Consider the following 24,388-nt stretch of genomic DNA (forward strand, 5'->3'; position numbering starts at 1 on the left):
AAAACAAAAACAAAGAAAAAAATAATATATATATATATATAAAAAAAACACAGCAAGTGTGTCATCAATTTGGAGAAAAAGTCATAGTAAAGTACTTTGACAAAAACCCTTACAATAAATATAATGTAATCAAGTTAGTATGTCATTAAAAATCATGAAAAAGTCTTAAGTATAAAAAAATTGCAAAAAAGTCAATTGTATGTTGCCAGAAATCACAAAAAAACATTATAGTATGTCAGCAAAAATCACACAAAAAAGTAAAAGTACCGTGTATCATCAGACATCCATAGAGAAAGTCATAGTATTGTCATCAAAATTCACAAATAAAGTCATGGTATTCTATGTTGCTGAAAATCATGATAAGAAGTCATAGTTTAGTATGTAATCCAAACCCGAGGGAAAAGTCATAGCATAGTATTTCATTAAAAAATGTCATTAAAAAAAGTAATTGCTTAGAATGTTGTGAAAATGTAATAAAAGAGTGATAGTAAAGTATGTGGTAATAAGTTTCATTAAAGAGTCAGTGTAGTAGGTCTGAAAAAGCATCTATTAAGTTGAAGTAAAGTTTATCATGTAAATTCTGCCATTCAGAAAAACTATTATCCAGTTTTGGCATTGGCATTTGTTTGTTTGGCACTTGTTGGTGACATGAGTTGGGACACGTTTGTTATTTTATTCAAGAAACCGTTTTTTAAAAAAGTTGTTTGTGGTAAAAAATGTTTTAGTATAATATTTTATAGAAATGTCATTACAACAAGTCATGGTACAGTATGTTGCAAACAAATGTCACCAAAGTTACAGTATGTATGGTGTTGAAATGTCACTAGAGTTACAGAAAAGTATTTTGTAAAAAATACTATTAAAAAGTCCAGATAGTATGTTGTAAAAGAAAATATCACTGAAAAATGGTCTTGAGGTCATGGCGCTGTGTTTGCATGCTCGGTATTTTTATTTTTTATGTATTTTATGCAATGTTGGATATTTATGTGCTAGGTGATGGTGGGGTAACATACAGGAATGCTTTGTTATTGGTGTATTTGTCTTGATGATCTCAGAAGAAATTGGTCAAGTAAATAAAATTATTTCATATGATCATTAATTAATTCATTCATTTATAAGCCAAATGATAGTATGATGTAAAACCTTAAAAAAAATAGTCCTAGTAAATGCAGTAAAAACAAAGTCTGAAAAGGTCATAGTATAGAATGTCATTTAAATATGTCACATTGCAGTTTGTTGAAATCTGTTATCTAAAAAATAATAGTATTTCATAAAAAAATGGCGTCAAAAAAGGCATAGAATACTATGTCACTGCAATGCAAACAGAAAAAAAAGGACAGTATACTACGTCGTAAAAAATGTTGTTACAAAAAACTATGATGTGGAAAAAATCAAAGTATAGCATTATGCAAAAAATGTCACCAAAAAAGTCATGGTTTTAGAATATGTCATCGAAAATTCCCCCAGAAAACTATAGTATAATAAGTTCGAAATAATTTGTCAAAAAAGTCATAGAATCAGATGTCCCAAAAAATCTTCCAAAAAAAGCAACCATTGAAATAGTCATACGGTAGTACACTGTAAAAAATGTCATCAAAACAACGTAATATACTATATCATAAAGAATGTCATCAAAAATTCACACGAAAGTTCGCCATCAAAAAACATAAAGACTCAAAGAAAAGTATGTTCTGAAACACCCAGAGAAAAATACTACTTCAACTTGAAAAAAAAAAAAACATCTCTAAAAGCCTAAAACGACCAAAAAAAGTCACAAAACTACTGAGTCACAACAACATATCGTAGTATACTTTGTTGTCAAACATTATAAAACAAAGGTGACAAGTCTACGAAAAAGTCTCCAAAAAACACAATAAAAAGTACAATTGTACTTTGTGGTCAAAGATGACGTGGAAATTTTTTGACAACCTAAAATATGAGGTTTTTGTTTTTATTTCCACTTTGTACAACATAACGCGTCTCTACAAGCTATTCTACGTTGTTTTCAGCCATTTTTAGGAGCGGTCAAATTAGACTTTTTTCGCCATACTATACTATTGCCTCTTTTGGCCATTTTTTTTGACATCCCAAATTATGAAGTTTTTGCAGTTTTTTGGACTTTATTTCCACTTTGTACAACATAACGTGTCTCTACGAGCTATTCTAAGTTGTTTTCAGCCATTTTTAGGAGCGGTCAAATTTTGACTTTTTTCGCCATACTATACTATTGCCTCTTTTTTGCCAGCTTTGTGACGTCCTAAATTGTGAAGTTTTTGGCGTTTTTTGGCCTTTATTTCCACTTTGTATCCCATAACGCGTATCAAGAAGCTATTCTAAGTTGTTTTCAGCCATTTTTAGGAGCGGTCAAATTTTGACTTTTTTCGCCATACAATACTATTGCCTCTTTTGGCCAGTTTTGTGACGTCCTAAATTACAATGTTTTTGCAGTTTTTTGGACTTTATTTCCACTTTGTATACCATAACGCGTCTCTACGAGCTATTCTAAGTTGTTTTCAGCCATTTTTAGGAGCGGTCAAATTTTGACTTTTTTCGCCATACTATACTATTGCCTCTTTTGGCCTTTTTTTTTGACATCCCAAATTATGAAATTTTTGGCCTTTTTTGGACTTTATTTCCACTTTGTACACCATAACGCGTCAATAAATGCTATTCTAAGCTGTTTTCAGCCATTTTTAGGAGCGGTCAAATTTTGACTTTTTTCGCCATACTATACTATTGCCTCTTTTGGCCATTTTTGTGACGTCCTAAATTCCTAAATTATGAGTTTTTGCCTTTTTTGGCCTTTTTTTTCCACTTTGTATACCATAACGCGTCTCTAAAAGCTATTCTAAGTTGTTTTCAGCCATTTTTAGGAGCGGTCAAATTTTGACTTTTTTTCGCCATACTATACTATTGCCTCTTTTGCCTTTTTTTTTTTTGCCATAACGCGTTTACGAGTTATTCTAAGTTGTTTTTCAGCCATTTTTAGGAGCGGTCAAATTTTGACTTTTTTCGCCATACTATACTATTGCCTCTTTTTTTCGCCATTTTTGTGACGTCTTTATGATGTTTTTGACCTTTTTTGGCCTTTTGTTTCCACTTTGTACAACATAACGCGTCTCTACGAGCTATTCTAAGTTGTTTTCAGCCATTTTTAGGAGCGGTCAAATTTTGACTTTTTTCGCCATACTATACTATTGCCTCTTTTGGCCATTTTTTTTGACATCCTAAATTATGAAGTTTTTGCAGTTTTTTGGCCTTTATTTCCACTTTGTATACCATAACGCGTCTAATAAGAGCTATTCTAGTTGTTTTCAGCCATTTTTAGGAGCGGTCAAATTTTGACTTTTTTCGCCATACTATACTATTGCCTCTTTTTTTGCCATTTTTGTGACGTCCTAAATTATGATGTTTTTGGACCTTTTTTGGCCTTTGTTTCCACTTTGTACAACATAACGCGCGTCTCTACGAGCTATTCTAAGTTGTTTTCAGCCATTTTTAGGAGCGGTCAAATTTTGACTTTTTTCGCCATACTATACTATTGCCTCTTTTGGCCATTTTTTTTGACATCCCAAATTTGAAGTTTTTGCAGTTTTTTGGCCTTTATTTCCACTTTGTATACCATAACGCGTCTAAAAGCTATTCTAAGTTGTTTTCAGCCATTTTTAGGAGCGGTCAAATTTTGACTTTTTTTCGCCATACTATACTATTGCCTCTTTTGGCCATTTTTTTGACGACATCCCAATTATGAAGTTTTTGCAGTTTTTTGGCCTTTATTTCCACTTTGTATACCATAACGCGTCTCTACAAGTTATTCTAAGTTGTTTTCAGCCATTTTTAGGAGCGGTCAAATTTTGACTTTTTTCGCCATACTATACTATTGCCTCTTTTGGCCAGTTTTGTGACGTCCTAAATTCTGAAGTTTTTGACCTTTTTTGGCCTTTGTTTCCACTTTGTACAACATAACGCGTCTCTACGAGCTATTCTAAGTTGTTTTTCAGCCATTTTTAGGAGCGGTCAAAATTTTGACTTTTTTCGCCATACTATACTATTGCCTCTTTTGGCCATTTTTTTTGACATCCCAAATTATGAAGTTTTTGCAGTTTTTTGGCCTTTATTTCCACTTTGTATCCTATAACGCGTCAATAAAAAGCTATTCTAAGTTGTTTTCAGCCATTTTTAGGAGCGGTCAAATTTACTTTGTACAACATAACGCCCCTCTCTTTTTGACAGTTTCTTGTCTTTATTTTCATTTTGTATACCATGACACGTCTTTAAAAGCTATTTCATGATGTTTTCAGCCATTTTTTAGGAACTGTCAAGTTTCAACTATTTTTGCCATAGTATACTATTGTTTTAATCGCCATGTTTTTGACATGCTGAAATATGAGGTTTTTGACTTTTGTTTTTCTTTTTTCTTTATGTTAAATTTATATACCATGACGCATCTCTACAAGCTATTCTATGTCGTTTTCAGCCATTTTTTAGGAGCGGTCACATTTTGACTTTTTTTGCCTCACTATACTATTGCCATCTTGGCCATTTTTTGACATGCTAAAATATTCGGTTTTGGTCATTTTTTGTCTTTATTTCCACTTTGTATACCGTGACGTGTTTCTACAAGCTATTCTATGTTGTTTTCAGCCATTTTTCGGAGCGGTCAGATTTTGATTTTTTTCGCCATACTATACTATTGTCTGTTTGGCCAATTCTTTGACATGCTAAATCATGACTTTTTTGGCCTTTTATACAAAAATGCATGCTATGACACGTCACCATAGGGTATAATAATTCATTTTCAGCCATTTTTTGGACATATCAAAACTTGACATTTTCCATCCATGTAGTTTTGGGCCATTTCTTCAATATGCTAAATTAGGACGTCTTTGAACGTGTTTTTTTTTCCTGCAATGTATGATATGACGCAACTCTACTAGTAAAGAAAGTATTTTCTGATATTTTTTGGACATGTTAAAATTGGACTTTTTTCACCATACTATACTATGCGGTTGCTGGCCAGTTTTTGACCTGCCAAATTCTGATGTTTTTTGCCTTTTTTCGACAATGTATGCTATGAAGCCACTCTACAAGATATAATAAGTCGTTTTCAGCCATATTTTGGACATGTCAAAATTTGATGTTGTATGCCATACTATACTATGTTTTTTTCAGCCATTATAGACACACCATATTATAATACTTTGAGACGTTTTTTTTTTTTGTTATACCTGATGAAATGTCCAAAAAAACATCATCATATGTTATGTCGACCAAAATGACATAAAAATCTCATAGTATTGTACGCTGTCAAAAGTGACCCAAAACTCTTATATTGTAGTATGTTAAAGTTTCGACCAAAGGTCTTCTTCAGGTGCTAGCTTTTTTTAACAAAAGCTTGTTTTTTTAGCAAAAGCTATCACCTGAGGTAGACCTTTAGTTGAAACGTTGTTGTCCTATAAAACATCTTCGTGGCTTTGAGTAATTGTGCGGGCATACCTTCTTTTTTCCCTGCTGTTCTTGAATTGCCCAGCACCTTCACCAAGAGCAAAGAGATCTGCGTATAACCCCTCCTTTATCCTATATTGTAGTATGTTGTCAAAAATGGCCCAAAATCTCACAAAAACATCATAGTATGTCGACCAAAATGACACAACAAAAGTGATAGTATAGTATATCATCAAAAAACTGCCAAAAATATCATAAAAAAAATGCATAGTAAAGTATTTTGTCAAAAGTGTCACAGTAATGTTTTAGTATTGTATTTTGTCCAAACTGAACCAAAAACGTCATCGGATAGTATGTCGGCAAAAATTCCCCAAAATATCATAAAAACCTCGTAGTATAGATGGATGGATGGATGGATGGATGGATGGATGGATGGATGGATGGACAGAGCAATCGATATTTCAAACATGGCAAATAAAATCAGCCAAGAATTACCGAACATTTTCAGTAAACAAACAAAAGTATTTCATGTCTGATAAAGAGCAGGAAGAAGTAAATAATTATCAAATCCAAAAATGTCCCCTTTTCTCCAGTTTTTATACACACACACACACATATATATACATACATACACATATACACATATATGGACACATTCATTTTTTATACACACATACATGCATAAACACATACACATGCATACATACACACATACGCGCACACACACACACACACACACACACACACACACATACATACATTCAGTCATATATACACCTACATACACATATACACACCTTGATAAAATCAAACAGGAATGAATATAAATCAGTGTGTATAAGTACACACTCTTCACAGGACAAAAACACATCAGCAGAGACAAACGCAGTCGCTCTAACAGCAGCAGACGTCTCATTTCACGTCTTACTGGCCGTTTCCGTCTCCGTTCTTCCGGCTCGCATCCCCTCAAAAAAACGCTGTTTTTACACACGTGTTCGGACTCGTTCAGCGTTTCACGTGTTTCCGTTCCACGCTGCAGTACGTCCAGAAATTAACCCCTTTGACTGGGACACAGTGACATTTCCTGTCCGTCCTCACCAGCTGATTCTTGAACAGAAAAATTCCTCTCAGATCGTGTGTATTCAGCTTGATTTGGACGTCTTTTAATATTATTATAATATCTTTAACTGCAGGACTTCATCATTATTATTACATAAAGCAAACCGCCGTTCAGCTCAGTCTGATGTGATTCGTCTCTGTTAATAAAGTTTTCTCCCTGCGTTTTTTCGGTGACGGCGGGTTCGGCATTCCTCCGTGCAACATAAAGCCATATTTACCGCTTACGTGGCCTTTGCTACTTTTGTGCGCTTCATCCTTTTCCTCCTCATGAGGGTCACCTGAGGCCTCTTTCAACCCTGCGATCAGCAGCAGCAACCTGGGCCGCGACTTGGTGAGCCAGCTTCTCAGTAGCGTCCCCTTGGGAAACCTGCGGGAAACACAGCGGAGCGTTAACCGACGGGACATCGCAGCGCCCCAGAAATCACCAGCGGCTGAGCTGAGTTCATTTCAGATCTTTTCAGCCCAAAACACGTCTTTTCCCAACAATAACCAACTGTTTCTGTGCAAAAAAGCACCGCAGCGTGTGCACTGTCAAAGAAGCACAAAGTTCAAACTAATCTGCTCGATAACAGCGCAGGAAAGTATCCGAGCTCTGCAGAAACACATCCGGACGTTTCTTCTGGCAGGTTGTGTTAGCGGCGAGTTTCAAGAGATTCAGAACAAACAGAAAAGATCAAACCAGCAGCAAACCGGCGACCGACAGAAAAAGCGTTCCAACCAAAAAAATTAAATAAAAGTTCATTAACGAGACTGAAGCAGAAATATCCAGCCTGCTTCGTTTGGGGGCCCGGGGCCAATCGCAGCAGCCCCACACGTGCTTCTAGGATTTTAGGATGTTTGTAAGATTTTGGGACTTTTCCAGGATTTGTTTTAAGGTTTCAGGATGTCTCTGGATTTTAGGACATTTCTACAACTTTAGGAGGTTTTTAGGATTTTAAGACATTGCTAAGATTTCAGGACATTTTTCGGGTTTTAGAACATTTTAGGATTTCTTTTGTTGCTCATTGCCTTCATGTTTTTGAAGGAAATCACACCAGTTTGCTCAGGTTTTAAAGGGTTAAACGCTCTCAGCAAAAAATACAGCACGTCAATACGCTGAAGTCAGAAGATCAGCTTCAGATCTCTGGTAACGGGCTGTCTGAGGAGGAGCACGTGAACGCAGCATGACGGCGGGAACGGACAGCAGCGCCTCCAAACAGCCGCCCAGACGCTTCACGCCCTGCAGCACTGCACGTCTGCAGGTCTGCAGGTCTGCAGGGCGCCGCGGCTGCACGTCTGCAGGTCAAAGGCTGCAGACCTTTGTGTGTTTAAACGAGTCGTGACCTGCTGCAAAAAAAAAAAAGAAAAAAAAAAAAAAAACCTTTTGTGCGGCCGGAGCGCTCTGAAACCAGCCAGAGAGAAATCTAGCAACGTGTAGACGCGGTCGGGCCCTGCTGACGCCATTGTTGCCTGCGGGGCTCGATGTTAAATGTACCGAGGGGACATTGTTTGTGCAGCTGACCCCCCCCCCCCCCCCGCAGTCCGTCCCGCTCATTGTCCCGCCGTCACCATCTCAAATCCTCCAGGTTTCATCTGTAGCTCCTCCTCAGGCTGCGTCCAGCTTCCCGCTGCGCTTCATCATGTCTCAAACTTTAATCGCTGCAGGTCGTCCTCACGCTCTGCAAGTCCGTCCCACAAAAGCAGTTTCAGCAGCTCACCGTCTCACCCAAACACCCCGTCCTCACTCAACCCACGTTTGTCAAGTTTCCTCCTCCCCCCCCCTCCTCCCCCCTTCCCCTCCTCCTGCTCCCCCCCCTCCTCCTCCCCCTGCTCCTGCTCCTCCTCCTCCCCCCCTTTTCCTCCTCCTGCTCCTCCTCCGTCTGCTGCTCCTCCTTCTCCTCCTCCTCCCCCTATTCCTGCTCCTGCTCCTCCTCCTCCTCGTCCTCCCCCTTACAGCAGACATTTTTGCCTCCTGTTTACTGACCGATGTCCTTCGTCCTGGAGTCAGAGGAAACAGGTAACTTTGACATCGTCCGTGTCCGTCCGGTCTGCAGCAGGAGCTCTGAGTGAGCTCACACACGAGCTGTCAGATCGCCATCATCACCTTCATCACCATCATCATCACCATCATCACCTTCATCACCATCATCATCACCATCATCACCTTCATCACCATCATCACCTTCATCACCATCATCACCATCACCTTCATCATCATCTTCATCACCATCATCACCATCACCTTCATCATCATCATCATCACCATCATCACCATCACCTTCATCATCATCATCATGACATCATCATCTTCATCAGCATTATCATCATCGTCACCTTCATCACCATCATCATCATCACCACCATCACCATCTACATCATGACATCATCATCTTCATCAGCATTATCATCATCGTCACCTTCATCACCATCATCATCATCACCACCATCACCATCTACATCATCATCATCATCATCTTCATCAGCATTATCATCATCGTCACCTTCATCAGCATTATCATCATCATCATCACCTTCATCAGCATTATCATCATCATCATCACCTTCATTACCATCACCTCCATCATCATCGTCATCATCACTATCAGCAGCAGCGTCACAAACCCTCCCTTCTGTCCGCTCTGACATCAGCACCATTCATCCGAAAACTTCCCGCCGACCACGAAACTCGACTCAGCAAGAGTTCACAGCATCCAGCCGACGCTCGACACCTCCTCCACTCCTCTCCTCCTCTCAACTCCTCTCGCCTCCTCCACCTCCTCTCCTACTCTCATCCTCCTCTCACCTCCTCCACCTCCTCTCACCTCCTCTCAACCCTCTCGCCTCCTCCACCTCCTCTCACCTCCTCTCGCCTCCTCTCCTCCTCTCACCTCCTCTCACCTCCTCCACCTCCTCCACCTCCTCTCCCCTACCTCTCTCACAAGGAGCACAACAGAAAGCGGTCCTTACCAATTGACCCCACACATTTGTTAGGTTATGCCCCCGGCGTCCCTGCAGAGGCACATATATGATCCCCGCTGCTCCTTTTTTTTTTCTCCCGCACTAGAAGCTTCAGCCGGGACGCAAAAACAAATCTGCTAAATAATAGGAGGCCACGGAGCGGCCGGGAGGGGCCCTTAAAAAGGAGGGTCCACTCAGCACTTCTGACTGCAAACGCCAACGGCTGCTCCCCGCGCACCGGCCAATCAGGGGGCAGGCTGCACCTGTTGCCATGACGCCCGGCGCTGACCGGTATAAAAGGTGTGTGTGTGTGTGTGTGTGTGTGTGTGTGGTGTCGGGGGGGGGGAAGACGTCACACACACTTTCACTAAATACACACATTTCTCTGTGAAGTTTTGCATCCAGTAAAAAAACTTCTGAGGAGCTTCAGTTTGTCCTCACGTCTCCTGCTGGTGTCCAACAACAAAGTACTGCACTCAAGTACTACTTTAAAGTACATTTTGTTACTTTTTTATACTTTACAGCTGTGATACTCAGCTTACAGGCCACAAGACCAATCTGGCCCCTGATAGGGCCCCTGGTGGCCCCCAAACATTTTCTAATTAACGGTAAAAATAAAGTGACTCTGTGAATAGTTTTTGTCCTTTTAGTCTCCATAAGGTGTCCGAGACATAAAACAGCATCAAAATAGAGCTTGTTGATCAAAAAAAGAGCCAGAGGAGGATCCCCCACACCCCGACAGAGGACACAGCTGAGACACTGATGTCCTAAAATACTGGAAATGTCCTAAAAACATATTGACATGTATGGGGCCGCTGTGACCGGCCCCTGACCTCCTGTCAGAGGGAAAGGCTGAACATTTTACTGCTCTACATTTGTTCAGTAACTCAAGTCAAAGATTCATATTATCATTATTGATAACTAAATTATGATGTTTTATTATCAGTTAGGATAAAACTTTATTGATCTCTGGGGAAAAATCCAGCAGCATAAAGTCATTAAAATGAGCTGCAACACTGAAGTCATCAGCACATCAATGCAATAATATCAGATACGTTTGGAAATAAAACCTGCTCAGTATCAGGTGATAATAGCAAAGTCTGGTGTTTTAACAATGATCTGCGACACCTGGAGACTCGCTGAGGAGGGAAATCACCCTGAGAGGAGTTTTGTTGTTTTTCTTACCGTCCACATTTTGTCTCCGTTTGTCTGCTGAGGGACTGAATTCAGCTTGATGGACACGATCCGTGCTTTCATTTTCTTAATGTGGTTTCTCTCCACGTCACTTGCAGCTTTAAAGGACTTCGAGCAGAAACTGAAGAAACCTCAAACTGCAAAAATAAAAATAAAAGTTACTTCAAAGAGTCAAAGTATCAGCAGTAAAAGTGCACATGAACTTCCACCAGTAACACTTATACTGTATATAATTTACCATTATTTTTTATTTCATTATTAGTAGTAGTACATGCTTGATGTTGTTATTAATCCTATAACACCTACGCAAATCAGCTGGATTTAAAAAATATAATAATAAAATAAAATTGCAAGGACATTAGTAAAAAGTGCAAGAAAATTACCAAAAAACAAAAGAGGAAAGTTAAAAAAAAAAATGAAAAGAAAAAAGAAAATTACCTGAAAATCAGGAAAAAGAAAAAGAGGAAAGTTTAAAAAAAAAAAAAATAGAAAAGAAAAAAGAAAATTACCAGAAAATTAGGATATTGGTTGGGAAAAAATAATTCTGTAGTATCATTTAATTATATCATTGTGATTAATGTAAAAATAGTTTTTAGTTTAGTTTTTGAAAAAAAATCAAGCCCATGTGCTCAGAGTTTAAAGGGTTAAAGAGTCTCAGTCATAATTGTTCTTTGAGCTCTTTGGTTGTTTTACTTTTCCGATGCAGGACGACGCGGTTTATTGGAGAGAAAACTTTTATTCTGTAAGATTTTTTAAACAATTTATACAATAATAATAATAATAATAATAATAATAATAATAATAATAATAATAATAATAATAATTATCATCATTATTATTATTATTGTTATTATAAGACAAGAAAGGAAACATTTTCTCTAAAATTCAAATCTTTGTTACATTGTTGCCAAATCAAAATAACAGATTGTTAAATTATTACATAATTTCAGAAATATATTTTAGACACATATTATAAATATTCTGTTTCAGCTGCGCAGAAACATTTCGTGTTTTTGGGTCGTCGGCCAGAAAAATGTTTCTGCTTCACAGGATCAGTCCTGCAGCCGACTGTGACGTCTGTGTTTGCTCTGCAGAGGGCGCCGTGGCTTCAGGAGAACAAGGAGAGGAGGAGAGAGGAGAGAGGAGGAGGAGGAGGAGGAGGCTGTGCAGGCATGTTTAGTGTCAGACTGAGAGGATCGCCCTGCTGTTTATTCACTGCTGCAGAGATCAACCTGGAGGAGAGGAGGAGGAGAGGAGGAGGAGGGAGGGAGGGAGGGAGGGAGAGGAGGAGGAGGAGGAGGAGGGAGGGAGGGAGGGAGGGAGGGAGGAGAGGAGGGAGGAGGGGAGGGAGAGAGGAGGGAGGGAGAGGAGGAGGGAGGAGAGGAGGGAGGGAGGAGAGGAGAGGAGGGGTGGCACTGCAATGCAGAACATCAAATGAGGAGGAGGGAGGAGGCAGAGGAGCGGGGGGAGGAGGCAGAGGGGGGGAGGGCGGAGGGAGGAGGGAGCTGGCTCTGCAGAGAGCAGGGATTCCCTGTTGGTTTGGAAAAGATCCAGAAGGAGACGCAGCGACTCGAGTTGAGACACAAAGACGAGCAGGTTTCTAACAGCAGAATCCGTCCATCCGATCTGACGGAGGGAGACGAGATTTGATCAAATAAGAATCGTCGTCCACGCGCAGGTGATCAGAGACACAAACCGAGGTCACGTTTAAATCTGCTGCAGGTTTTCAAACGTCGTGTGACGGTACGAGCAGAGGAAGGAGCAAAAAAACGAAGAAAAACATAAAGAAACCTCAGCAAGGTCACACAGCGGCACGCCAGCGGAGCGGAGGAGACATGAGTCCTGAATCTCAAATCGGTTCAATCGCCTCAGTCTCTGAGTTTTTTCGGGTTTTGGGTAAAAAGTCTTAAATCAGGTTTGTGGTTCACACAGACGACAGATATTTAGACGGTTTGTTCTGCAACATAAAAAACGTCCATTCAAACTTTGAAGGTTTCAGGCGTCTTAAAAAAGGCGGTCGCTAACAAGCGGCTCATCGCAGCGACACAGAAACGACACGTGAGACGAGCGTGACGCGGCCGCGATCGTGAGATCAGGTCACGCTAACAGAAGAGAGCGTAGGAAATGAAGTGTTAAATCAAATCAGAAGTTAACGATTGGTGGTGGTGACGTTTAAGTCACGTGACCTCGATGTAGCTGGTTAATAGCCGAACAGCTTTTTGTTTCTGGAGTTTTCATTTACGCTTCAAAACACACAGACGTTCATCCGTGAGGATTATCACGCTGAAGTACACTTGTAAATCATAAACGTGTTCCTCACAGAGATTATTTTTGGAGATTATCGAAAATCCCAGAAGGTTTTTGACGAGGGAACCAGCACGACACCAACTTCCTGGTCGGCCTACAAAAATACGTCATCAGCAGCAGCTCCTGCGTTCAGAGAGACAAAATTAACATGTAATCGAAGTTTCGTACGTAACATATTCATATTTTTTTAACTGTTAAATGCCGGCAACATTCACCTACCGAGTGTTCGAGCGTCAGTGATGAAGAGGAACTGCTTCACCTCGTCAATATGGACTTCACAACGGTTTAATAAAGCAAATAACTGAGCTGAAAACATGATTTAAAATGTGATTAACCCTTTAGGACCCACTTTAATATCACACACTCGTAACGCTCTGCGCACAAAATGCACTTCCCGAAATCAAGCTTTAAAAAATACTATACATTCCTATTATTTTCTGCTTTCAATAAGTCCATTCAGCATCAGTCCTAATCTTAAATATCAAATATTCATTAATTTTCAAAATTGTAACAGTTTAAATTTCAGGTTTAAAAGAAAAAACTTTTTTTCCTTAAAGTTGCAATTTTTTAATTGAGAAATTAAAAAAAATATATTTTCCAAAATGTCTAATACTCTCTGAAAATAAATTTGTAAATTTATAAGAAAAAAAAATCTGTTTTTAAAGTCATAAATTAATGAGAAGAATTCTCTGCTGTTCTCTCAAATTTAAGTGGTAAACCGTCTGTTTAGGTTCGTGCAGTCACGATGATTTTTAATAACAGACATTAAACCTACAGACAGAAAAACAAGAAACAAAGTACAAAGTATGAAATCATTTATTATTGATGTGATTTTGTTAGAAATCGTTTTTGTGCTGATAAAGTTTTCATTCCTGACAATAAGTGAAGGAGAGAACATACAGTTTATCTGTGGTTAGTTTGAGCGTTTCCTCAGTGCATACGTGACAAAGATAAAGACGTTTTGAACATCGAGGTGCTCTTCATGCACAGACGGCGGTCGTTACGTACACGTGACCGACAGCAGAGGGGATTAAAGTTTAGAGAAAACCTCCCAGATATTTAAGTAGCGAGGCAAAGTCAGCTCGACTTCAGTCTGTCTTTGAAACAAAAAAAAACGTGTCAGACACCAGCGTCATGCAGAGGCGACCAAAGTGCATCAGTGCCGATAGCGGCGGTGCTCGTGGGACGGACGACTACCAGCCTCTCAGGACAAACAGCATACATGGCAATAATTGCATATTATGACGTTATATTATAATCACACCTACACAGGACACACGAAACACCAAAGTCAAGACAAACGTACATCTTCTTTCCGCTCAGGTTACATTTCCTCTGATTAGTGAGAGTAAAGCATCAGATTCAGCAGTATTTGTAGATCAGGGTATTTTTCTACGGTCATCGTGTTTGCAGATGATACTCTACTCTAAGCTGCAGAAACTAAAAATAAATGAAATAAGCAAAATATATTCGATATGATCAATCTGGTTTGCCTAAAAGCAAACATTTAAATGATGTCGGGATAATTCGGGAAGTAAAAACAGTTTTATGTTTAGTCAGAAAAAACAGCCGGGTGTCAAAGCTTCACGGGAAACTTCTGTTTATTTCAACCTGGACTAGTTTTCCATGTTTTTGTGCCTAAAACTTGGAAAACTTGGAAAGTCTTTTTTTAATTTGTATATTAACGAGAAAAGTTCTCCGAACTTCTCTTAGATTTATGTGGCAAATATACAATAAAAAACTTTGATATTCTTAAGATTACATTTGTAAAGTTGAAAAAAAAAATTCTGAAGTCAATTATGAGAAAAACATGAATATTTTCTGGGGTTTTTTCAAGAAAAAAAATCACAAAAAACTTTCTTGGTTCGTCTTTACAGTCATAAATTTACGAGAAAAACATCTGATATACTCTGAGAACAAATGTTAACAAAAGATTAATTTGGAATTAATTACCAAGAAAAATTCTCTAATATTTTAATGGTAAATTATCTGAAATGAAATGTGTAAATTTACAAGACAAAAAATGTTTTACCGATGCTGCCTGCAGCGCTCCTTATAGATGTTATGAAATTTGTTTGTGTTTTTTTTTCTGACCCTAGTTTGTGTCTTTGTGGTCATTTTGGGTCTGCGCACAGTAAGCCACGGTTCCCATTAGTGACACAGAAACATGGAAAAACAGCGTCCAAGTTGAAAAATACCCTTAAAGCTGCAGAACTTTCCACTCTAAAGAAAAGATATTTGACATGATCAATCTGGTTTGTCTGAAATCTGCATTTAACAAATGTCATGAAAGTTCAGGGAGCTTAAACACTTTTCTGCTCAGTCGGGAAAACACGAGCCAGCGCTGAAGGTGCTTAAATAACCTGAAACTCTCTCTTTTCCTAGATTTGGTCGTTTGTTTGGACAGACGGGTTCATCATAAATTCGTCCACTCGGAGAGTCGCCGGCTCGCTGCAGCCACATGACGAAATTTACAACGAAATACCACCTCATTAGCATGAAAACTTGTTCGCAATAAACGTGAGTTTTGTTTTAAAAGAATGTGTTTTCATTAGGTGTAATTCAAATTTGCAATTTCAGTTTGTGCAGTTTGTTAATGGAAACCCGCCTGCTGACAGGATGCATCTCTTTTGTGGCGGAGGTTTATTTATGGAGGTGAAAGGAGCGACAGCCAGTGTGACAGCCTCCTCCACGTTTGACCAAACTTCATTCAGATTGCAGGTGATCGAGATATCGGACGAGACGAGTCGGCCGTAAACCCGACCGGAGGAGAGTGACAAAACGTTGCATATAAAATCATTAAGGTTTCCTGCGCTGGACTTTGATGGAGGCACCGATGAAGACGCTAAAGCTAAAGGACGAAGTGGACAATCACAGCTCTGCTGGGAGTCTGTTGGCTGTCGTGACCTCAGACTGAACGAGACATTTCATCGGCTTTTCTTACAGCCGGAGTTTTAAGCAAACTGTAACAGCAGATAATAGCGATGCCATTAAGGTCCGTAATTAACACGTTTATTTTTTTAACATTGTGTTTATTGTCTTTCCGGTCTTTGAGAGGCTGTTCTGAGCTGAGTTTTGAATCCAACCGTGTCACGCTAACTTCAGTAAAGAGCTGGAATAAAGCTCCAAATTTTAGGATATAGAAAGACCAATGGCCATTTCACAGGGATCCACTGACCTCTGACCTTCAGATATCTGAATGAAAACGGGTTCTGTGGGTACCCATGAGTCTCCTCTTTAACCTTTATGCTAATCCCATGCAGGTTTTTTTTGCAGGTCATTTAATTTCTAATCAAAACAATCTGGTAAAAATTGCTTAAGTTTCACAACGCGGACTTCAAAACTGCTGAAAAATAACTGAATTAAAAAAATGCAATTTAAAAATTTGATTAATAGCAATTAACAATGGAAATTCTGCAATGAATCCCAATATAAGAAATTAATTGTTTGACAGCCCTTCCTCAAACGCAAAATGCGCCAGTAATGGAGAAAACCAGGAATGAGTCCTAAAACTCGGAGGTCCATTAGCATTTCAGCACCTCTGGTTCCCTCGTCATACGGTCTTAAAGGTTTTTGATGAGGGAACCACGGTGAAGCTAACCTCCGCATTGGCCTACAGAAAAACGCCATCTCTGGGCCACTCCATGACAATCGCCGCTGTCACAGTTCTGTGGACAACATCTGTCCAGAGGTGAGGACACGGAGACCTCGCTGTAGTAGTTTTAAGTCGTTGCTGAGTCCGGTCCAGTTAGGGATAGATGTGAACAGTCCTGTGATTCCAATATTTCCTCAAAATGTTCGACCGCCTCACAATCATCCAGCAGGTCCAACGCAGACAATCTCAACCGGCTTCATTAAAGTCTCACAGCTCTGGATTTACGGTCCTTTCTCAAGGTGACGGTCTCAGTAATTAGACACATATCCATCTAAAAAAATCACCTTAATCCATCTCTCTCTGCCATTTCAAGCAGCCAGAATAAAAGACGAGTCCTTCCTCGGCGCGTCAACATGTTGTCCGCCGTCTCCTGAGTCTGACAGTAAGATACTTCTCAAAGTCCAGGATGCTTCCTCGACAGGATGGGTCCCTCCGAATGGGGTCCTGCAGAGGTTTGACAGCTTCCGAACATTCGGAAAACAAAAACTGACAGACTTGCTCGAAAAGGTCCTGCCTTCAATTCTGTGCTGCAATTTTTAAAAAGGTGTCCGTGATTTTACCAACTGAGCTCTTCAACCGTTTTACTGAAATGTAGCACCGGTTTGCTCGCAGGAGGAGACCGTACTGTCAGCGCATCGATTTGTTCCGGCATCAATAAATCTTTCTTCCCTTTGATTGATAAGAACAAATTTACAGACTTGACACTGAAGATACTCAGATTTAAAGGCATATCACATCATTGTAATGCCGTCAGTTTGCTCTCTCATTCTGCACCGCCTGTAAAAGACAAGCATAATGAAGGACCGACAACGCATCGACTCCCTCACCTCATGAAAGTCAGAACAAATTTTTCAAACCGGCATTATATGAGTGAAGATTCAGAAACTAGATCGCCCATTTCTTTCTCAAATTTGTTCAGAAGCAGATGTTGGCAGGCTGCTGAAGAGAAATAAGTAAAAGTTTCATTGCACATTTTCCAAATCGGGGTACAGGACCGATGCATCCTTCACATTGATTGTGGCTGCTTAAGATCTCTGAGGACATGCACAGACATCCTTGCAAATTGTCTGTATGAAGGACTCGGTCTTTGGAAAAATTCGAAGGGTCCTAAACATCGAAAAATCCTTCAGCAGGATTTGATGACATAGCATACTTGAAATGCAGCCCTTCAAGGATCCTTTCCTTGACTTTAAGAAGCAGACACTAAATGGATGAATTTCTGAATCGGGATGAATCTGTCGCACTGGTTGTTCTTTGACGTTCAGTTTGAGGTCACAACATCTGAATGATGGACAAAACATCTGTCGGACGATTGGACGGGTTTCTGGCAGGTCCGAAACGCAAGTTTTAACACAACGCACAAGATGAATGAAAGCACACAGTGTTTCCTTAAGCTTCCTTTGCTTCCCTTCACCTGATCCTTTCAACTATTTACTGACAGGTCCATTCACCCATCTACCTAATTTGCAAGACATCTCAAGTAACTTTACTTTAGCAACATACCGTCTAATTTTAAATGAAGCCATCTCCTGAAACACCTGAATTAAAAAGTAAATGTACAATGTGTTAAAACATATTCCACTAAATCAGAGCAGCTGCAGAGATCAGATCTCCACCCAACATGTTCAATCTTTTACACCGAAGCGATTGGGTTCCTGTTGAGCAATATCAACATGGAAACATGCATACACAGATTTTTTAAAATAAAAGCTAAGAATCCAGACTAAACGATCAAATGTTCAGCTCTGCGTAGGAATTAAACGTAAGACACATTTAGGGTCTCGCTGTCTCCGAGCTGCGTAACATTTTTCACATTCATTCTGGATATAAAAACGCTACCAGTCCCAAACATCCAAATCTGTACGCACAGTGTTTAGTCTGCATGAAGGAGGGGGACATTCTGATGCTGTTTCCGTCTTAAATCCCAACAAACACAAACCATTGACCAAATACCTGGCCCACAATGTCCTTCAACGAGTTCAGCAGCCTCCTGACACTGAATGTCCGTCTTTAGATCTCAACAACCAATCACAGAGCCATGCTTCGATATGATGTCATGCAGTGCAATCAGAAAAAACAGCCTACGATACGTGACATTATGGACGCCATCCTCTGTCCACTTGACTGGAGTGGACCAGAACGCACGAGTCTGAGTCAAAGCAGCCAAATCAACCGTCAGAACGCTGTTTCCTTCATCACAGTGCAAAAGCCCCGTTTGAAACAACAACGTTAAAGCCATCTCGTATTATTGCCAAAATCATATAAAGGTCTAAACCCTCCTGAGGTCCAAAGGTGCCATCGTGACTGTCACGACTCTAAAAAGTAAAAATCAGCCTTATTCTCTTTTCAGTTCGACGCCATGTGACATCTCACAGAGCGACACTACGAACGTAACAAAGTGCTTTTGTGTCAGGCACTCTTCTCTGACATCTGGAGGCTGAACAGGCCAAGTTCCTGCGGACCATCTCCATGCCCCGTTTAGGAGAAGCTGTCCTTATCGGAGTCAGGGGAAGGAGGCCGTGAGATCTCAAAGAAGGAGCCCGACGACTTCCTGGATTTGAGAAGTCGCAGCATCTCAGCCAGCTGAGTCTCCAGCGCTGCCATGCGACTGTTCAGAGATCGGATGTCTCCTCTCAACTCCTGCTTCAGCTCCAGGAAAGACGCCTGGATGCTCTGCTCCGGTATCGGGCAGAAGACCCTCTTCTCCTCAGACTGGACTGGGCTTTGCTCCTGCGGCGTCCTGGCGTCGCCGACATTGTCCAAACGGAGGTCGCTCTTTGTGATGCCGCTGTCACAGGAGTCGGTTTTCTTGAGGGACATTTCGTCCTGAGACTTAGTTCTATCGGGCAGCGTCTCCATGGACTCGGCCTTAGAGACGCTGCTCCATGACTCGGCCTTCACCACAGACTCCTTGAATCGACCCCAGCCTTTAGCTTTGGGCGGCTCTGCGGATTTGCAGCCGACCAGGTTTCCGTTTTGGGTGGCGGGAGCGTGTAGCATGACTCGGCTGGAGGTCCTGGAGGTCCCGGAGGATGTTGAGGAGGATGTTGAGGAGGTGGTGGGTGTTGTGGAGCTCTCCGTCACCATGACTATACTGGTTGAGGCAAGGACCTCAGGACCTCTGGACGGCTCCAGGCAGGTGACTCCTTTCTCTACATCGCCGGCGGCCTGATCACCTCGCTCCATGGCGAGCCGCGCCTCCCTCTGCTGTCGGAAACGCTGGAAGAGCCGACGGACCGGATGATCCGGTGGGAGGTTCAGAGGAGCCTCGTTCTTCCTCTTCAGCATCTCCTCCTCCTCACGTTTCACATCACTGATCTTCCGGAAGACAATCTGCAAAAAGACAGAAAACCAAAGAAACGATTAAAAACGGTTTCACCTTTTCCAACAAAGATCTTCACTTTTTCGCCCTGAAATTCAAGCCGAACTAGAAATACCGCCACTTACATTCACGTATGTCCAGACTCATCTGTCGCCATGACAGCTGACAATGCCTCAAATACGGATGCTGCTGCAAAGAAGCTACGAACTCTAAAACATGGACGCCTCACAATCAGCACATTTGCTGCATTCAAAGGGGATCACATTAGTACTTTTTTATCCTGACATGTTTGGACTGCAGTCCTCGTCAGAAGAGTCACCTGATGTGGTTGTGACGTCCTGTGAGCGGTTTTATACCGGTTTGGTCGTCCTGTCTGGTTTGACAGGAGCGTGAACTGCCAGGGAAATCTGCACAACATCAATACGCGGTTTCAGGTTTTATTTCGTCTTTGTTTGTTTACTCCTCTTGTCTGCGTGGGCCTAGAATGTCTTATTTCATGCCACAAGGTCAAATCATCAAAACCGCATCTGTTACAGCGGTTACTCTGTTACCGATCCGTTACTTTGTGCAAACAAAATATAACTTGACATGCCCTTCCTCTTCACTTCCTCACATCTTTTGAAGAGGCCTCTTATTTTTGAAGACGGTAAAGTCCGGACTGGTTTAACAGGACGACAGCGCTTCCTGTTGTCTGATGGTTTTTTTTGAGGATGGCATCCCAGCTGTTGGACAACATGTATGTCCCTTTGTCCCAGGTTACTGTCCTTTGAGCCTGATCCAGATCTCAGAGGCCTCCCTGATCCAACAGTGGTTCTTGTTGCTCTCTGACCAGTCCATGATGTGGTTTTCTATTTTGCGGTGGTCAGGTTTTGATGATTTTAGGTTCTCCTGTTCTGCTTTTTCTTTTATTTCTCTTGTACGCCCTTCAGATGTTTTTCTCCATCATTGTGACGCATCGCATCAATATCACATGACTCATACCATCTTCTCAGTCAGGGGGCTGAATAATGCTCCAAAGTTAGGCTAAATTTTGTCGATTCACAGGGGTCCCTTGACCTCTGACCTCCAGATACCTGATGAAAATGGGCTCTGTGGGTGCACATGAGTCTCCCCTTTACAGACACACCCACTTCATGTCAGTACCATCCAGGTTTTTTGCTGTGATTTGATTCCTGATCAAGACAATGTGGTAAGAATGTCTTTAACTTGTCAATACGGACCTCAAAACCATTTCAAAGCACAAAATATTGGAGCTGAAAAGATGTTATTGACGATTGAAATCCTGAGATTAATCGTGATTTTAAAAATGAATCGTTTGACAGCCCTAATAAAAACACAGTTGAGATGAAAAGGGCTTGCACCAGCAGACACTTCGGCTGAAACGCTTTATGTTTCCTGTTGCTGCAGAAACATCCGCGCCGGGCGCTCCCACCCAGCGCTCCAGGCCATCGATTAAAACTGCATGATCAACAGTGTCAAATGGAGCACTCACATCTGAAAGTGTGTCTATCGAGCATTTACTGCTTCTGCTGTTAAAACAAGTCATTCATTATTTAAGAGGAGGCCTGCCTGGGAAACCTTCGAACACTTTGATCAAAATGTCACAAAAAATATAGCTGAGATTAAAAACCTTCAGAAAAACACCTGAAAGGACTTGATTTATGTATCAAAACTGACCGGCACATTAGTTGTTACTATTCAAAACGGGTAAAACTGTCTGCGATTTTCATCTTTCTTGGTTAGATTTCCGTTTTCTTGAAACGAATGACGTCATGTTACTGATGGATTACCAGAATAAAAGTAGTAAATTCTTTCCACCCCTAACTTTGAATTTATATCAATTCAGTCATTTAAAAAAATCATATCATAAAAAGAAATAAAAATTTGGCATTCATAAATAGATTTTTTCCTGCCAAATAAGAACCTGTTAAAAACCCAAACTTTTTTTTAATGCAGATATCTGAAGCGGTGTTGTGGTCCTTTAATCTGCTGAAGCTGCAGCAGGCGTTCTCTCGCCGCCCCTCCAGGTGTGAAGGTTGTCGGTGCTGACCCGTCTGTAAACCGCTGCGTGTTCACATCAGTGACTTCGGTGTACATCAGAGGCTCGGCAGCCTCACGTGACCTCCTGACCTCCGCTCAGTCTTTATTCTGCAGCGGCAGCAGCGAGGCTTTCCCCCATCATCATCCTCATCCTGCCGTCAGAGCCCCGCGCCGGTCAGGGAGCTCCTGACCCGCTGAAATTGGATCGGGTGAACGCCGCAGCAGCGGCCGGACGGTTCTGTCAGAGCGCGACGAGAACGGAGGAACACAGAACGTGAGAGAACTGCTGATGTTCGTGATGCTGCTCCGTTTCCCTCGCTGCAGACTCAACGAACCACAGAGACTCAGCGTGCTGCGTTCAGCCGAAAACACAAACAGCAGAAACGCTCAGCCGGCTCTGCTGAGGGGCCACTAAAGATCCTAAGATTTTAGGACATTTTCAACTTTTAGGGCATTTCTAAAAATTTTAGGATGTTTCTTGGATTTAAGGACATTTCCAGAATTTGTGGGCATTTCTAAGATTTTAGACTGTTTCTTGGATTTTAGGACATGACTGGGATTGTAGGACATTTCCCATAATTCAGGATGCTTCTTGGATTTTAGGACATTTCTAGAATTGTAGGACATTTTTAGGATTTCAGGATGTTTCTCTGATTTGAGGATGTTTTGAGGAGTCTAGGACGTTTCTTGGATTTTTAAGACATTTCATGTATTTTAGGATATTTATATGATTTTAGGGCATTTATATTATTTTTGGACATTTATAGTATTTTAGGACATATCTTGGATTTTAGGAAATATCTCGGATTTTTGGCCATTTATCTTATTTGGGGACATTTCTAGGATTTCAGGGTGTTTCTGGGATTTTATAACATTTTTTTGGACATTTGTCTGATTTTTTTGATCAACAAGCTCTATTTTGATGCTGTTTTATGTCTCTGACACCATGTTGGGGGGCCACCAGGGGCCCTATTAGGGGCCAGATCTGGTTTAGTGTCCCTGCTCTACGGTCTGCAGGGACTCTCAGTCCTAACCGTTTAAAGGACTCATTTACGGAAACAGATTATTTTGTCTGGTCTTGTTTTTTGGGAGTGTGACGTGCAGCGAAGCCTCCGGCCGGAGCGAACTGAGTCAATCGCAGAGCTGCAGTCATGAAGAGCAGCAGTGTCTCGCTTCAATGGCACTTCAAAACCGACTCTGACAGCAAAATCAATTCCTGCTTTTAACAAAAAGCCCAAACGAGTCAAAGCAAACCAACCCTGCGTCCACACGGGCCGCACGCTTTCTGTCAAAATGTCTCGATTCAAACGCTTAAAGGAGCTTCGTTAAATTAATCACATCTCTGTGGCCTTCAGGATGAAAACATTCAGGAATAAATCCTCTTGTTTCTCAGCACTTTTCGGTCAAACTGTGACGAAACGTCCGTCTGTGTTCGGCTCTCACAACGTTCAGAGATTCATCATAATCTCTGCAAAAGCTGAGAGATTTTGGTTTTAGATTGATGTTTCTGTCCATTAAAGACGCGTTGAAACTACAGCAGTGAAACTCAGTCAAAGTGGATTTATTTCACCACATCAGCAGATTTTCTTTTTTTTTCTGGAGGCCGAGCGTGAGATGTAAATGTCGCCGCGGCAGCCGTGCGTCGGCGCAGCAGCTGCCGAGCGCTGTGAGTCTCCGGGTTTGGAGGTGAGCGCTGCCCGGCAGGTCGTTTCTCTTCACCAGCGTCATTATTGCACAGCCAAGCAGAACGAGACACGCTGGCTTTCACATCGATTTACAGCACAGAGAGAGAGGGGGCGTCCCATCAGTGTTCATGTCCGTCTTCATCCAAACTCTCCCTGTTTGTTTCATCTGATTTCATCAAAATAATCTCTTTATATAAAAATATCTCTGCCGAATAATTTCATCAATTCAAACTTTATACAGAAGGTTTCATCCAGTCAGTCTGCAGGCGGATTTTGGTTTTAAGAAGCAGTTTCCCGTCTGAACGTTTTTGAAATTAATCAGCCAGTGTGTGAAATAAATCATCGTTTCCTTCTATTGTTTTTCTACGGAGGCCGAGACGTGTCGAACGAACTGCAGATCCTGCAAAAAAAAACCAACAACACTTGCATCCACCTCAGCATCTGTAGTGTAAAGTCCAGCAGAGAGGACGGTTTTGGACCTGAACCAGCAGCTGATGGGACACTTCGTGTGACGAGGGGAGGCCGCCGCACACAGCTGACGAGTGTTTGTGGCCGTTTTTGTGTTCGAGCATGCAGCATCCATGCTTTAGGGACAATAACCGCTCGGAGTTTTTCGGGGCTAAAGACGGCGTGTTTGGCGTGGGGCGTGGCCTCGGTTCGTCTGAAAAGTAACTTTGTCAACAT

General features: G+C 41.2%; 1 protein-coding gene across 1 annotated transcript in view; it reads right to left on the reverse strand.

The window, feature by feature from the left end:
* Positions 1-15,092: 15,092 nt before the first annotated feature.
* LOC121942129 (potassium voltage-gated channel subfamily H member 1-like) overlaps positions 15,093-24,388 on the reverse strand; it is a 37,659-nt gene continuing 28,363 nt past the window's right edge. Inside the window, exon 11 of the mRNA XM_042485251.1 lies at positions 15,093-19,990. Coding sequence (XP_042341185.1) covers positions 19,136-19,990 — 855 coding nt within the window. The 3' untranslated portion in view covers positions 15,093-19,135. The remainder of the gene's footprint in view (positions 19,991-24,388) is intronic.

The sequence above is a fragment of the Plectropomus leopardus genome, chromosome 4, assembly GCF_008729295.1.
Source record: "Plectropomus leopardus isolate mb chromosome 4, YSFRI_Pleo_2.0, whole genome shotgun sequence".
NCBI classification, from domain to species: Eukaryota; Metazoa; Chordata; class Actinopteri; order Perciformes; family Serranidae; genus Plectropomus; species Plectropomus leopardus.